Source organism: Pseudorasbora parva, chromosome 25 (assembly GCF_024679245.1).
Source record: "Pseudorasbora parva isolate DD20220531a chromosome 25, ASM2467924v1, whole genome shotgun sequence".
In the NCBI taxonomy this organism is placed as follows: Eukaryota; Metazoa; Chordata; class Actinopteri; order Cypriniformes; family Gobionidae; genus Pseudorasbora; species Pseudorasbora parva.
Genome location: NC_090196.1, coordinates 18680210 through 18696731, shown reverse-complemented (window position 1 = coordinate 18696731; position 16522 = coordinate 18680210). Strand labels below are relative to the sequence as shown.

General features: G+C 40.0%; 2 protein-coding genes across 6 annotated transcripts in view; one reads left to right on the top strand and one right to left on the bottom strand.

Annotated features, from left to right (window-relative positions):
• Window positions 1–2816: 2816 nt before the first annotated feature.
• Window positions 2817–8922, top strand: rad52 (RAD52 homolog, DNA repair protein). Of its 2 annotated transcripts, XM_067436266.1 has the most exons (11): window positions 2817–3197; window positions 3332–3433; window positions 3535–3628; window positions 3768–3835; window positions 3919–4037; window positions 6468–6543; window positions 6626–6903; window positions 6985–7172; window positions 7288–7365; window positions 8138–8383; window positions 8658–8922. In XM_067436266.1, exons 1-11 carry the CDS (start codon window positions 3132–3134, stop codon window positions 8720–8722), a joined length of 1380 nt encoding a protein of 459 aa, XP_067292367.1. In that variant the 5' UTR covers window positions 2817–3131; the 3' UTR covers window positions 8723–8922. The 2 variants fall into 2 exon arrangements, with proteins under 2 accessions (XP_067292367.1, XP_067292368.1); XM_067436267.1 differs by lacking the exon at window positions 7288–7365.
• A 116-nt stretch (window positions 8923–9038) lies between these two features.
• The window catches only part of wnk1a (WNK lysine deficient protein kinase 1a), a 38097-nt gene continuing 30613 nt past the window's right edge, over window positions 9039–16522 (bottom strand). For all 4 annotated transcript variants that reach the window (XM_067435994.1, XM_067435997.1, XM_067435996.1 and 1 more), the window contains exons 15-24: window positions 16235–16348; window positions 16090–16141; window positions 15862–16002; window positions 15034–15773; window positions 14699–14800; window positions 14128–14600; window positions 13725–13924; window positions 13531–13635; window positions 13292–13443; window positions 9039–10821 (exon numbers count right to left, since the gene is read on the bottom strand). In XM_067435994.1, coding sequence (XP_067292095.1) covers window positions 10534–10821; window positions 13292–13443; window positions 13531–13635; window positions 13725–13924; window positions 14128–14600; window positions 14699–14800; window positions 15034–15773; window positions 15862–16002; window positions 16090–16141; window positions 16235–16348 — 2367 coding nt within the window. In that variant the 3' untranslated portion in view covers window positions 9039–10533. The remainder of the gene's footprint in view (window positions 10822–13291; window positions 13444–13530; window positions 13636–13724; window positions 13925–14127; window positions 14601–14698; window positions 14801–15033; window positions 15774–15861; window positions 16003–16089; window positions 16142–16234; window positions 16349–16522) is intronic.

Genomic DNA, 16522 nt, shown 5'->3' with positions numbered 1-16522 from the left:
GCAGCTCCTGTGGCAGGTTGAACTTCCTCAGCAGGAAGTAAAACCTCTGCTGGGCCTTTTTCACGATGGAGTCTATGTGAGTGTCCCACTTCAGATATGGTAATGCCCAGGAATCTGAATGACTCCACTGCTGCCACAGTGCTGCTCATGATGGTGAGTGGCGGAAGTGCTGGGCTGTTCCTTCTCCACTGTTTTGAGCATGTTCAGCTTCAGGTTGTTATGAATGCACCTGACAGCCAGTTCAACCTCCTATCTGTATGCAGACTCGTCACCATTGTGGATGAAGCATGTGACACTGGTGTCTTCTGCAAACTTCAGGAGCTTAACAGAAGGGTCTTTTGAAGTGCACTCATAGAAAGAGAAGAGTAGTGTCGAGAGAACACAATGGATGTGAGTTTCCCCAGTCTCACTAGCTGCTGGGTCAGATGATCTGTTAATAGTACAAAAAATTGCACAAATAATAATACAAATATTTTACATGGTTATTACTGAAATAATAACAAATATTTGGACATTTAACACATATATGTAGTGTAAGTTAAAATGTGTGGTGTATAAGCTAGGCTAGCAGGCTAATCGGGTAGCTGTATGTTATGGTAGTACATAAGCTAAACAACAGTAAGAAATGCTTGATTTCACAAGCTTATTATATTATATAGTATACAAAACATTTAACTTAAAAGACGTTAAAGGTGCACTATGCAACTTTCTGTCCACTGGAGGGCGCCTATTCAAAACAAATGTGTAGTTTGATGACGCAAAGTTTGAGCGCAGTATCTTGGGACATGTGGTTTTCACCTCACAGCTGATGGAAAATAGGATTTGGGCAGTCCTCACGTTGATGCATTGATTCAGCATTGTCTTCTCTTCCGTGTTCCTCAAATAAAGAATCAAATGATCATCATGAATCATGTTTCGGATCGCGTGTCAAACTGCCAAACTGCTGAAATCACGTGACATTGGCGATATGAATCACGAATCAATCGGCTGATTCACAACCGTTTGATTCTTTATTTGAGGTTTGAAAACAAACGCGGAAGAGTTTGTTTTCAAACTAACCAACTGATGTCACATATGGCTACTTTGATGATGTTTTCATTACCTTTGGACGTGGACAGCAAGTGGGCATACACTTACATTCAAAGGACAGAAAGGCCTTGGACTAAATCTAAAATATCTTAAACTGTGTTCCGAGGATGAATGGAGGTCTTACGGGTGTGGAACAACATTGGGGTGAGTCATCATTAATGAAAGAAATTTCATTTTTGGGTGAACTAACCCTTTAAGCGGCAACCACCTGCGGTCTCTCTTGAAGCGAACACTGAAGTGACTTAAACTGCAATTCATCGACTGGCCGCTAGAGACTGACTCCAAAAGAGAGTCAAATCTGTATCTCCCCTATGTTAAAATGCCCAACTTTACAGCAGAAAAAACATGTTTACAGCCTGGTACAAGAAAATGGTTCTTGTCTATACAGCTAATTTTGAATTTTAAATTATATTAAGCCTTAAAATTCTGCATAATTAAGGCAACCAGACACCTCAGCTCCACCCATGTCCCACCTCTTTGCCCATTTTTAGTTATCCAGGAGTGGTGTGGTGACGTGCTGCCAAGATGGCTCCTCCCCGCTCCACCCACTTTTAGAGTAAAAATGCTCTTCAGATACCTACGAGTGATGTCACAGACACTATGTCCACATTTTTTTACAGTCTACTCTATGGTTTTATATCACAGCTCGGCTAGAGATTTTGAGCTCAGAAAAGCAGCAATTTTCTCCTAATCTCTAACTGTTTATCCTCCTAAACTTCTCCATACTAGCCTACTTTAAAATACAGGGCCTAGCATTCTGTGCAGAATTCAAATATAGGTCTGATATGTTTTGCGGTCCGCTCCGACTCATCTGCTCTGTACTATCGTGTCTCTGGACCGGAGCAGACTGTGTGACACTGACATGAATCACTCACACAGATGGAAAGCATAGTTACACTGTATGAATCGCTCTCTATCCCCTATAAGGTGCGCTGCCATTCACTATGTCGAAATAAGTACATGTGTCAACAAGTGACTGATTCTAGCTGCAGCTTCAGTGTCTATTTATAATATAGGGGTACGACCAAGCGGCAGTCTTCCGCAGTTTCTCTTAAAGCCAATACAGAAGTGACTTAAACTGCAATTCCTTAATTGGCCAGTAGGGACAGGCTCTAGAAGGGAGCAAAATCTCATTGAGTTTTTATTTTTGCCCTTCATGACAACTGTGAGAAAGGTGAATTTAGTTATAACTCATTGGTTTACATTATATAAAGCCTTAAAGTTCTGCATAATTAAGGGTGTGGCCACTTTGATTGACAGGTGGATAGCCATTTAACTACTGTCTGTTAGTCATCGCGTCACCTCAGCTCCGCCAACGTCCCGCCTCTTTGCCCATTTTCTGTTATCCGGTTGTGACGCGTTGCCAAGATGACCAGCAGCTCGTCTCTAATTTGCTCTTCAAAACTGAACTCCAGAATCCTATGGGTGAAGTCACAGACATTTTTGTACAGTCTATAGGTAGGACACTTTAAATTCTAGAGAGATTTTAATTGGACTGAAAATCTGAGGAGAAGCAGAAGTGTAGAGCGATGTCATCAAAATCATGAACGCTTATGCTTGCCTTTCTTCTAAATGCAAATTTTGATATTATTTTTGAGCACATAGCTTACAGACAACAGTAAGGCTAAAATATTGATACTAAAAGCCAAAAAAACTTACATTTTGATTTCATGGGGACTCTAACTCGACTACATTCACTGGATTGCGCCCCGCCTTTATGACGTGTTACGCACGGGCGAGTAGGCGGGGCGGCGTAAACGTTGCGGCGCGGGAGTTTTCAAACGCTCAAACAAATACTGTTCTGCGTCTGGTTTTTATATTAGAATGTTCCCATAGAAACATTGACTTAACGCTTATCAGTAACATTTGTCGGCCCGTCGACATAAAGTGGGGCAGCGCATTATGGGCGTACGCTAGCGCGTAATGCTGGGTCAGACTTCCTGTTGTTACAGTTTAGCGACCTCTACTCACATTATACATATCAAACATCGTTTAAAACAGAATATTGACGGCTTTTGAGACTAGGTGATCAGAGAACGCACATGGATCACTGCAGTGGAAGGCAAGGGGAGAGGAAACCTCATGAAACCAGCACGTGTTTTGGTCAGGTATGTGTTTTAGGGAACAGATTTGAACACTTTTGGTCATTTTGACATTATGTGAAGAGCTACAGAAAACTTTCCATAATGTATTATATCTCCGGAGTTTAGAATGCATTTGTTACTGTTCATGTTTGTTGTAGTATACATACACTGCAGAGGAATACCAGGCAGTCCAGAATGCACTACGGCAGAGACTGGGACCTGAATATATCAGCACCAGACAGGCTGGAGGAGGACAAAAGGTGAAAATTCATGTGTTTCTTATACACATCAATATGTAGACTTGAACATTTAATATGTAGTTGATTATCTAGCTGTTTTTCAGATTATTTGCTTTTTGCAGGTGTGCTATATCGAAGGCCACAGAGTTATAAGCCTGGCCAATGAAATGTTTGGCTATAATGGATGGTCACACTCAATATCTCAGCAAAATGTTGGTAAGGGCACCGTCACAACTGCACTGATGCATTTCTCATCCCGACAGGGACAGATGCTTAGACATACTATTTATGCTGCATTCAAATCAGATTGATGAGCTTGTTTATGAAAGGTGATGTGGTCAATCTTGTGTTATAGACTTTGTGGACCTTATCAATGGGAAATTTTATGTTGGAGTCAGTGCCTTTGTGAAGGTCCAATTGAAGGTAAGTGTTCTCTGACGGGATAGACACACAGCATTGTGAGTAGTTTACATGCTCATTCTGTTTCTTCAATGTCTTTTCCACAGGATGGCTCATTCCATGAGGATGTAGGATATGGGGTGAGTGAAGGCCTCAAATCCAAAGCTCTGTCACTGGAAAAAGCAAGAAAAGAAGCCGTCACGGATGGACTGAAACGAGCACTCAAGTAATGATTGCTGCCTCTACATATACTTGATTCTGAGTAATAAATACAATAGTCAGTACAATATTTTGTGGAAAAAATAGTACTTTTATTTATTCAGCAAGGATATTAACAAAATTAATCTCAAGTGGCAGTAAAGGCATTTACTTACCTATCTGGTTCAAATAAATGCTATCTTGGACTTTATATTCATCAAAGAATCCTGAAAAAAATTGTCACAGTTTCCACAGGAATATGTTTTCACCATTGACAATATCAGCTTATTAGAATGATTTCTAAAGAATCATGTGACACTGAAGACTGGAGTTATGATGCTGATTTAGCTTTGACATTACAGGAATAATTTACTTAAAGGGTTAGTTCACCCAAAAATGAAAATTGATGTTTATCTGCTTACCCCCAGTGCATCCAACATGTAGGCGTGTCTGTTTCTTCAGCAGAACACAAATGAAGATTTTTAACTCTTTTTAACTTTAACTGTGTGCCAGTCAATATAATGATGTGAATAGGTAACAATTCTATGAGAGCAAAACATACACAAAAAAAAAACATGCTTAGACAACGGGAACAAAAACCCTGCTGCTCCTGACGACACATTGATTTGTTAAGACACAAACCGATCGGTTTCTGTGAGAAACTGAACAGTATTTGTTATTTTTTTTACCTCTTTTCCCGACGAGTCTCATCAAGTTTTCCCATCGGCTGTAACTTCCGTTTGGTGAGGTCAAATAGCGGCGCGATAGACATAGATCATGTAGATGCCTCATTCAACCGGTCCGTGCAGGCACGACTGAGGATTCTATATATATATGATCGCGCCGCCATTTGACCTCACCTAACGGAAGTTACAGCCGATGGGAAAACTTGATGAGACTTGTCGGGAAATGAGGTTAAAAAAAAATACAGTTCGGTTTGTCACAGAAACCGATTCGTGTCTTAACAATTCAATGTGTCGTCAGGAGCAGCAGGGTTTTTGTTCACGTTGTCTAAGCATGTTTTTTTTGCTCTCATAGAATTGTTACCTATTCACATCATTATATGACTGGCACACAGCAACGGTTGGAGTTAAAAATCTTCATTTGTGTTCTGCTGAAGAAACAGACACGCCTAGATGTTGGATGCACTGGGGGTAAGCAGATAAACATCACATTTTTATTTTTGGGTGAACTAACCCTTTAAAGGGGCCATATAATGCCATTTTTCTAAAAGTTAATATGATTCTTTAGTGTCTAAATGAAAAGTTTGTAATATACTTTAATTAAAAATTATCCTTAGTATTGTAAGAACACTCATTTTACAAAACAGGTCAAAAACAGCTCTGTTTTCACCAAGCCATTTCTGTGCATGCAACTTTAAATGATAATGAGCTTTGCTCACCCTGTCCTTCTATTATGTGGGGTGGTCACACACACACACACACACACACACACACACACACACACGTGAAGCAACAGTTGGGTATATTTTGGAGAAAGAATGGCAATGGGAGTCTCTGAGGACACATTGTATCAATTTGAACCCGGAAAAAGACGGCTGTGCGAGCTGGACGTTTCTGAATGGTTGGTCAACATAATGTCACTGATGATCTATCTTTGTACTGGCAGGGTAACATTAGCGTAGTGAGATACGAATGCTAAGCTTACTGATGTAAACGTTCGTTTTTTGAGCGATTGGTGTTAGAGCTAATAGTCATAACTTTTTTTCTGTAAATGTAGGCTTGTCAGTGATGCGAAACATTATCTATGCAGTGTTAGGTACAACTGTCAGGGCTGAAGCACTGACATTAGGACACCACAGCGTTGTTTCAACAGACACCGTTATAAACCATCTACAAAAGTAAGCTTCGTGCAGTGTTACCATGTTAACTTTATCTCCATCATATACAGTTTGTAATAACACTATAACCAAAACATGTTGTTCTTTATAAACGTGGGATGATGAATTTTATTGAGAACGTCATACATTGAAAGCATGCCGTAATTTAACTTATCCTGTAAACTTTAGCTGCATTCATCGTGAAGTGTGCATGCATTTTAAACGTTACACTCACTTCTTCTGGAGGTGCAGCAGGAACACGAATAGTTGGTACCGATCCTTTTCAAGGATCAAGTTCTGAGCAAAACCTGCTTTATACTGACCCTCGTTTATAAAGCAGTCTGGGGAGAAATGATTCGCGCAAACATGAAAGCATTGACGTTGATCGGGTGGAATATTCCCTTCGAAAACAAAACTCAGCCACAGATTCTTCAGTGGAATGACTGCTGTGTTCATTATTTTATATAGATATATATATTTTTTAAATTTTTATTTATATATTTTTTTTGGATCACCCTGTCAAGATTTACTGTTTCTATATAGTGTATAATGTACTGGCTGACTATATTATACCTTATAAAAATTTAATTCATTTTTTTAAATTTATTTTACAATAAGGTGTTTTGGAAATGCGCTTGGAAACTGTATTATGAATAAGGAGTATCTCATAGCCATCAATAAAATACCAAAGCAGGTAAGAAGTAATCTTGAAAACATTCAGGCCAAATGTATTTTCTTAAGTTTTGTACCTGAAATAGTGTCTTTCCTATTATTAGCCACCTCCTCCTTTAGACCCAGACAAAACCAAACGCAGTGATGGCGAGCCATCCGTGGAGAAGGCCAGGTTCGACAGCCTGGCCCGAGCCAACAGCAGGGAATTTATCAAATCAACGGAACCAGCCAACATCCCCTTTGAGGAAATGGGAAGTCGCCCTGTACGAGGAGGGCATGAGAGCCGCACTGGATCCAGGACTTCATTGACAAACACGGCAGCACATTCTGGCAACGCGTCAGCTCACCAGGATTCTGAAAACAGGCCCAGCAACACCTCAAGGTGAATTTATTTGGTGCTAACTCCGGCTACAACACTAGCCAGCTGCACTTATGATAAATCTGCTTCTCTCCATGTTGTTAGGTCAGCAGCTGACATGGCTGACCTGTCCTCGTCTGATCCTGCACTGGACTCCAAGCAGCAGAGGAAGCTGAGGCAGCAGCAGCTGCAGCAAAAGTTCAGACAGGAAATGGAGGCAAAGAAGTTGCTACAGGAGCAGAAAAAACAACCATCAAACGGTTGCACGGTGCCGGCCCTGCAGTCCAAGCAAGGTGTGATGGAAAATCTAAGGGTTCATGTTTTAGCCATGAGTATAAAACATTCAAGCCTTTGCCTGCAGGAGTGTCAGGTGTGTAGCGTTGTCCATCGGTGGGTTTATCGTTTTAGGACAGGCTGTAGGTCCTGTTAACCACAGTACACCAAACGGACACCTGGTGACAACTAAACAGGAGGAGTATCTGGCTGGTAAGGAATATTTTTAAGAAACATGAGGTGCATTAGTAACATGAAAAATGATCACATCAGCACTGCCACTGTTTAAACAGTGACTCGCGAATGCCCCTCTTTGGATAACAACTTAAAATATTAAATATATTTAACTGATTTTCAACATTTACATTATATTGACATTATGACAGTAGGAAATATATATTTACTTAAATTTGATTTAGCTTTAGTGCAGTGACAATATAAAAGTTATTTAATTTGCAAACAGCATTGATTATGTATATTAAAATATTTGGCTGACAGTATTTTAGGAAGGAATCTTTTGCAAGAGAATCATGTTAAAGGGTCCTAAGCATCACTAAGTTTTACCAGTCCTCCTGATTTGAAAAACGTGGCCAGTGTATCCAATATTCTACGTTTCAAGTTTTAATGGGTTTTAAAATTACACAAGTATGAGTTAATGGCAGAATTTTCTCACTAATCTGATTAAATGGACCCAAAAATGCTAATTCTGTAATTTTACTCACACCCTATGTTGTTCCAAACCTGTATGAACTTCTTTCTTCTGCTAAACACAGATATTTTGAGGAAAGTAGGTATCCATATAGTTGATAGACCCTATTGACTTCCATAGTATGGAGCAACAACTGTTTTGTTTCCCATATTCTTCAAAATATCTTTTGTGTTCAGCATAAGAAAGTTCATACTGGTAAACGACAATTTTAATTTTTGACTGAGGGTTTGGATTGTGAGGTTATATATATATATATATAAAACTCTCACTTCTCAGATGACCCAGAATTATGGGACTTCACTCTGGATGGCATTGATATGCTCGACGATCCCGCAGCAGGCTCCACAGAACCTCCTCGCCCCACCACGCCGAGCCAGCACAAGATGATGACACGCAGCAAGACTCCACAGAGAGCCCAGTACCTGAGACCACCAGCTCAACCACAGGGGCATGTCGTTCCTCAAGGCCAGGGAGGATGTGACCAATTCAGATCCTCTGAGATGAGAACTACAGCAGGAGCAGGTACAATCTGACTCGTATTCACTTCATGAATACATGCTCATTGATTAATTTTGTAATAAGGCAAGTGTACGCATGCTGAGTTCCGGTTTTGCCTCTTCACTCATGCAAACATCACACGTCCCCTTTAATATATGACTTAACACTTTCAGAGTCGGCAGCATGTGGTCCACAATTCTAGAACCAGGCTGCGCTTGATTTTGTTTGTTCATTATGAGAAATGACTTTAGCTTGTTTTAATGATGAGCCTGTGATAATGTTGTAATTGTTAATGAAGGTGGACAACAGAGCCCATACAGGCACGGCCAGATGATGAAGAAACGAAGACTAGAGACGCAATGAAAAAAAAAAAGACTGGACAATGAATTTAACTATTTATTTTCTTTTAGAATTTTTTATAAATCTAATGTTTTACTAATTTGTGAATATGAACGTTTGTGTTTGTCACGTGGTCTCTTTTTTGACTGAGAAACCACCTCATTTGTAATATAAATAAAACATAAGCAGGACCATTTTAAGTTGATTTTTGGCAAATAAAAATCTGTGCAAAAGATTGAAACAGTATTCCCAAGTTATTTTACTATTTTTATTGGTAGCGGACCGCAAGGAATAACTACATAACTGATAGGAAATGCCTTGTAAAAAAGAACACACAATGTAGTGGGAGGAGAAAAAGTCCAAAATGTTTTATTAAGCATTTGAATATATATATACACTTTTTTTTTCCTTTTCTTATCTTTTTTTTTTTTTACAAGACTGATACATAAAACCATAGATATTCACCAAAAGGACCCTGGATGAAACAAATTGACAGAAAACATCAGCAGCAGCAATTTTTGACCACAAATTTAATGCGGTTTTCTATGGGAACAAGTGAGATGTGGATTGTGAAAACATTCAGAATTTCAGTTATGTGACAGAAGTGTGACTGTGGTAAGTGGTATTTCATTTAATCTAAATGTGGTTCTGGTCAATTACAGAGTATTTGGATCTGTGCAGTCAAGTATCAAAAGTAACAAATAACCCTCCCCACTCGGTTAAACGACGCAAATTCTGCATTGCAGTAACATTTACCTTCTCTAGAGAAGTCAAGCAGATCGTTTCAGAGATGATGGGACATCACTTCCGCAAACGATTGGCACTCAATTTGTGGTATAGAAAAAATGTTTGGGGGAGTGATATATATATATATATATATATGCAGTGCTGTAGTTTAATACTGTACTTCTGTCGTTGCAGTTCTCAACAAAGCCATTTTGCCCAAAAGTATTTCAGCACATTTGCATGGGCTATGATGTTTGTATGACATTTTTAAAGAAGGGAAGACATAATCCCGTGGTTTAAGGCTAGCTTCTTTCAAAATGAAAGCAACATTGGATGAAATGTGCTTTCATTAATATGCATACAGGATGCTCACCCCCTCAAGAACCATCTATAATCCAAATTAAGCATTGTATTCACTTACATACAAAAAAGGGTATGGGTAGGGAGTAGTGGTGACTTTATATAAGATACACTGTACTGTAAGTTCATCTTAAATGATAAAAAAAAAAAAAGTCAGGAAATGAACAATGCTATGAAATACGTGCAAGTATGAAGAGCTATAAAACCCTACTTTTACTTTCCTCAATTGCACATCCTTTTTCTTTCATTTCAAACACCAACAAAATAGAAGACTGTCTCAAATGCAGTTACTTCTAACTCCTACCTTCTTTATCCATCAGCCAACATTCTACACTCATTTGTAGGATACGTACAGTTGGGGCCCACCGACACTGGTGGTGTAGTCCATCCATTCGCTAACATGTCAGCATCTCTTATGCAGATAAACTGCAACACCATCACTGCATCTCACTGCCAGACTTTATTACAATAAGGACGGTATCTGTACTATAAAGGCTATATATCTGATGTTTAAGACAACTCAGTTTGACCCTTTCTGCTTTTTTATTAAATGAACACATTCATCTCAGTCTTTTAAACAGCAGGTTAGGTCAAATTTGAATAACCCGAGTCACATTATATGGACCTAGAAGTCTTTCCAATGTAAACTGCCAGATAAAACATGTCCACCTGAAGGGACTAGGCCCAATAATCTCAACCCCACGAGGCACAGCTTCTCTCGTCCTTGTGCCAACCCATCAACAGCTGTTTCAGCTTGCCTGAGTGGTGCGTAGATTGGTTGACCCACAGCCATTTCCAGATTGGGGAGCTCCTGAGGGAATGAGGAAGCCTTGTTGTAGTCCTGCAGGGGGAGCCGTGGATGACAGCGGGCCCACCTGAGGCCATTGAGGCATGTTGTAGGTGGGACAGGTGTAGCCAAACTGCTGATTGGTCACACACAGTGAACCCTTCCGTCCTGTTGTGGGGTTGACGTTGGTCGGCATGTGACCACCCATGGAACAAAGCTGGCCTGGTGCAGAATATTTTCGCGCCATCATCTGAGGAGGAAGACAGTTGACATTGATTATTCATTCAAACTATGCTAAAAGATCAAAAACAAAAATGTGCAAACGAAATCCAAGTTTTCGGCACTTGTGATCCATATACAGCACAGAAGTGCCTTCATATACTAAAACATGTATTCTGGTAAACTCAGAATAGACCTTATTGATGATGCATACAGGCGAGCAAACAAGCCCAGAATATGAACGCAACATGCTGAGTGATTAAAATTTTTCTTTATAATAGTGTTCAATGGATAAAAATAGTACACATTTTTGGATGGAAAATGAATTTGGTATTTTTATAACACCGTCTTACTACATAAGTACTTGCTTAGCATAAACCTGATAAAATGACTGGTGGGCAATATATAAAGAATGCCTTGAATACCTATTAAGGTATGACGTTATGTAAGGATTGTGTACTATTAAAGCCCAAAATATACTTGACGGGTGACACAAACAGGTAAATTTTATTACCTTATTGAAAGTATCAGTTTTCTTTTGTATCAAATGTTTACATTTAGCCAATTACTTCAAATCAATAAAAATACTATATACTGTTACTAATCACATTTTAGCAACAAAAAACATCTGTACACAGCAAAGGTGGAACAGAAGCTACATTTGAGCTTATTTACATACTGTTTAATGCTGCTCGAAGGTGGCATACATGTATTTACACAATTGCATAATGTAAATAGTCCATCAATTTTAAAAAATAAGAACTCGTTACATGGTAAGGCTGCAATATTACGACAAAATGTTGATTACCTAAAATTATTTGTTAATGTTGATCAATAGAACGCATAAAAAGTAACTTCATATTCTGGCTACACAGACAAAATCATTTATGAATTAATTTATTGCTTTTTACGCATTAGAAAATCAAGACTTTCTCAAAGTGAAGTATTCATTGTAAAAAGTGTCATGAAAAACAAGTTATTCATTATTAAACTTGAAATAAATTACATATAGAAAGAACAGTCCCATGACTTCAGTCTAATGTGAATAATGTAACACTTCTGTTACAATATTGGAAGCTGTGCATACTGCAAAATATATCTCTTACATTGTTGTTTATGAAGAGAATGCATGTGTGCGCAGATTTCAGCACGCATACTGAATAAACTCTGGCATTTTCGTGGGTGATTTAAATGCCTAGGATTGGCCACTGCAGTTAAAGGCCAAACAGAAGTATGTGATTGTTATAATGCTCAATGCTGTAAATGTGTGTAAAAAGAAGTCTGATGCAACATGAGCCGACCTAAATGTAATTCTGCGATCAACAATTTATGAATTAAACAATTTAATTCATTTTCAGATTTCATGATGGCTGTGATTATTTAATTTTGTTAATTTGTCTTGAATTTGGGGGAGCATTTTTGTTTATTTTATTAGCCTAGAAATCTAGACGCACCCTAGCGGCAGCAAATCTAATCTCCCGCGAGTGTCGTCTAGCAACTCTCAATACACTTCTGAGCTGTAAAAACCAAACACTTGTCAGGCCAATCACATCGTGTAGAGTCGGTGGGCAGGGCTTAACATGATGACGGCAGAGTTGCACTTGCGTGCTACTAGTAAACACAGAAACTGACGAACGGCGGTCTTTCGAATCAACTTTGACCGCGACTGGAACGGCACTGTAGTCATTCTTTAAAGCTACACTGTATAACTTTTGTTTTTTTACTCTTAGCTAAAAACACTTAGTTCTTTCAAAAATATATGTGCTCATTAATGTATATTTACTTCTTTTAAGTAATAAAGTATTCTCGTAAATGTATAATATGCCATTGAAAATACATATGGGTGAGGGGTTCGAATGCTGGTCGCCATGTTGCCCCTCCATCTTGAAAGTACATTAGCCAAAGAGGGACATGACCATAAATTCAAGCTTCGCCTTTCACGTTTTAACACTCGATGGCACTTTGTTGAATGTGAAGAGGGGGATTGCCATTTTAATCTTGGACTAAATTGGCCACCGTAGGAGTTAAAACGAAATCAAAATTGAGAGGAACAGAAACTATTATTCACTGGATGGTCATATACCGCTTCACCACTAGATGGGAGAAAATATCTCACAGTGTAGCTTTAAAAGGGAAGATGTGTTCAGAGTTTTGCCGACCGGATACAGCGAAAGTTTAATCTATCAACCAGTGCTGCTTCATGTTTCTCTGGTTGGTTGTAGCTCTATCCTATTGCGTGCAGAGGGAGTTTGAAAGCCAGCTGTTTATCCCGCCCCTCCGATTGAGCCCTGTCAATGGTGAGTTCCCAGACCAAACATCTTGATGTGGGACTGGCTTGTCAGGCTAACATTTTCTCACAAGCCACCGTTAATTTCTGAACTTCTGGGTACGCATTCTCTGACAATCTATATGAAAATGGAATTATGTTCAGTATATTTTTTACTGACTTGAGTGTTAACGTCTGTGTGTGTGTGTGTGTTATTTTTTGAGCTTTTCTTGACCTGTGGCATCATGTTCTTGGCATCCCTGGCCCAGTTATCAACCAACTGATGGAGGTCATCTGTGAATGTGCCCTTGCGTGGCAGACTAGTAGCAGGTGCTTGGTCCTGGTCATGGCTCTGTCCATTCTCTTCTCTTACTGGACTCGTGGTCCCTACAGGTTACAATAAAAGGTCATGGATTAGAAGAATTTGAGCATTTTGAGATTAATTAATTGTCTAACTAAAATGGTGAGTCATACCTTGCAAATGAACATTTGAGCTTGGTACCGTTTCAGAAGTTGAAGTCTTCCCAGTGGCAGACTGATTGACTGAACTATGACCACTTTGTCCGGCTAGCTTGTTCCCTGGACAAAACCAAACAGTTTTTAAGCCATTTGTTCACAAGGCCAGAGCAAGACGTTACAGTTGGATGTAAACCACTAAGGTCCGTTACCTTGTTGAAAAGAACCGGCCTGAGTACCACTACCATTTCTTGACTTATTCCCCTTGCCCTTAGTGGGTCTTCGCCTTCCTGCTGTAATGACCATGGTGGGAGGGACCACCACAGAGGGTGGCGTTTTGCCCAGACGTGTAAAGAGTTCCTCGATTTCCTTTTTCTGTTTATTCTGTAATGCCTGGATCTCAACCACATGTCTGCAATAAGAAATGAAAGGTCACAAATTGATGATGCCAACGAATTGCTTTTGATGATGAGGGTGACAATGAATTGCTTTTATTCCCTCCTTTGTAATTTACTTTAGATTAAATCCTCTGCTAAATGCATATATAAAATCACATGACTAATTGTTCATGTTTGACTATGTAAGGATAAAGTCACACAAAGAAGATCAATGTACCTCTGCCTGAGCTTGTTCATCTCTTGTTTAAGGCCCTCATCTTCTGGTTCAGAGTCATTGTCACTGCTGAGGTAATGATTGGTGATGGACATGCTGGAAGCAGTCATTTTAGACTCTTTAGCGATGTCCGGTTCCTCAGAGGAGCTTATGGAGAAGGTCTTTCCTTCTGCTGGGATCACTGAGAAGCGACCCACTTTGATGTCAGTGCTGGAGGTAACCTGAAAGCGGCCAACTGTAGTGATGGATGAGACTGGTTCAGGGCTGACTCTGGGAGGGGTCTGAGATTTATGAACTGTGTTTTCAGGGCTAGAGAGAGATGACGATGATGATGAGGACGACGATGATGATGAAGATGTTGTTGTTGAAGAAGGGGTGATGGAGGGTGATGAGACTACAACTGCTGGATCTGGAGCACTGCCTGGGTCTTGATCACTGGCCGCACTGCTTGGGTCTTGATCACTGGCTACAGAAACCTGAAATGTAGACAGAGGAAGTTCATGAACCTACGATTGAAATCTTTCAGGCAATAAAATATGAACCCTAGTGCACAATGTGAAGACTATAAGGCTACCTGAAATCGACCAAGTTTGAAAGCTTTTTCGAGTGGTGACGTCACTGGCTCATTCTCCTCAGTGCTCGTCTGTCCATCTGGTTGATTTACAGCTGTGGAGGTCTTTAAAAGAGAATGTATGAAAAGTGTAATAATGCTAACCCAATGTATTAATGGGTCAATGACAAATAAGAGTCTACTTTAAAGCAAAAAAACAAAAGGTAGTTTGTATTCTCATTACTCCAAGCATGTCATTTAAGCAACTATTAAGTATTTTCCTTAAAATTTAAATAAGGAAACATGTCAATGTATCCTCCAAATACCAATATAGATGCTTTATTAGCAACTGTCCCCACCTGTGGTCTTTGTGGTGACAGATCTACAGATGAAGTCTGGGCATGGCTTGTAGGTGTCCCAACGGAGGCAAACGCACCAGGTGCAAAGTTCCCACTGGAATTGAGAGACAAACTGGGAGGCGTCACACTGGAGACCAAGCCAGGAGTGTTGGTGCTGATAGTGTTGGGTGGGGAGGATGTTGATGGCTCTCCAGATCCATCAGGTTGGGTGGAGGAGCTCTGGGAGGAGTCCTTGAAAAGGGAACGCAACTTCTGGTCTAAAGCGTGAATGTCTTCAATTCCAGGTGGCTTCCCCTGTACATCACTTTCACCATCTCCTGACCCAGTTGGTTGCGTCACAGGAATAGCAGAGGGGCCGACTTGTACCTGCTGGATGGTAGCTTGATCCAAGCCACTGCTCTCAGCCTGCTGACCCACAATGTTTTGAGTCTGGAGAGGGGTGGGAAGTGACAGTCGACGTGGTTCTGGTGATTCGGCTAGGGCTGGGGCAGGAGATGTCCTCCCTGTACTAGTTTGCTGAGCAGTAGATGGTGTAGGAGTGGTTACTTGAGTGGTGACCACTATCAGATTTGCAGTGGCTGGTGGTACAGGGCTCTGGTATAATGACTGAGAAGTAGGAGGAATACTGCTTTCTGGGACAGGACCTCCAGGTGTCGCTGGTACCACAGAAATCTGGGTTGAACCAGGGGTAATGTTGACTTGTTCTTGCTGAACACTGATGGCTGTTTTGGGATCAGATGCTGGAAATGAGAATGCATGGATACAATCAGTCTGAATGTTTGAAAGAATGTTTTATGCAATCTTTTTCTGCGGATGTGTAAATCAGACCTGGTGCGGGGTCTTCAAATGATGTGTTTGCAGAAGGAGGTCCAAACAAAGGTTCCCGAAGTCGTGCTTCAGGCACTGGACTAACTATGAAGCGCCGGCCTGCTGAATGTACAACCTGTGCTGCTACACTAGGTGGCACACCTGTTAAATGTGAAATATGACATATGATACAGAATGCAAGATGTGTGCAGATAAAATGTAAAAATGTTACTACAAAAGTACACTTACCAGGCACACTGGATGTAGAAATTTCAGGTCCTTGCTGGGCCAAATTATTGATCTGAAGTGACAAGTGTTAAGGGGAAAATGTAATTTGTAGTCCTTAAATTATTTCTAAAATTTGTTCTTATGACCTGAAAATCATAATAGATACCTGAGTTTGACTGTTTTTCAGAGCTTTTCCTTTCTGATCTGCCATCTGTATGACCTCTCGAACCTGATCTATGAAGAACTCCCGCTCACTCTCCAAGATAAAATCACTTTTGACCTAATACAAAACAAAGAGAAGTTACACACAACTTTGGAAAACTATCCTGCTCCACTATTAGGGGTGGAAATAAAACATTTTTTTAAAATCTTTGACCGTTGTGCTTGTGTCCTGGTTTCTCACATTTTCTCACAGATTTGTAGGATGCAGTGTCATGTTAAAATACGTTTTTAA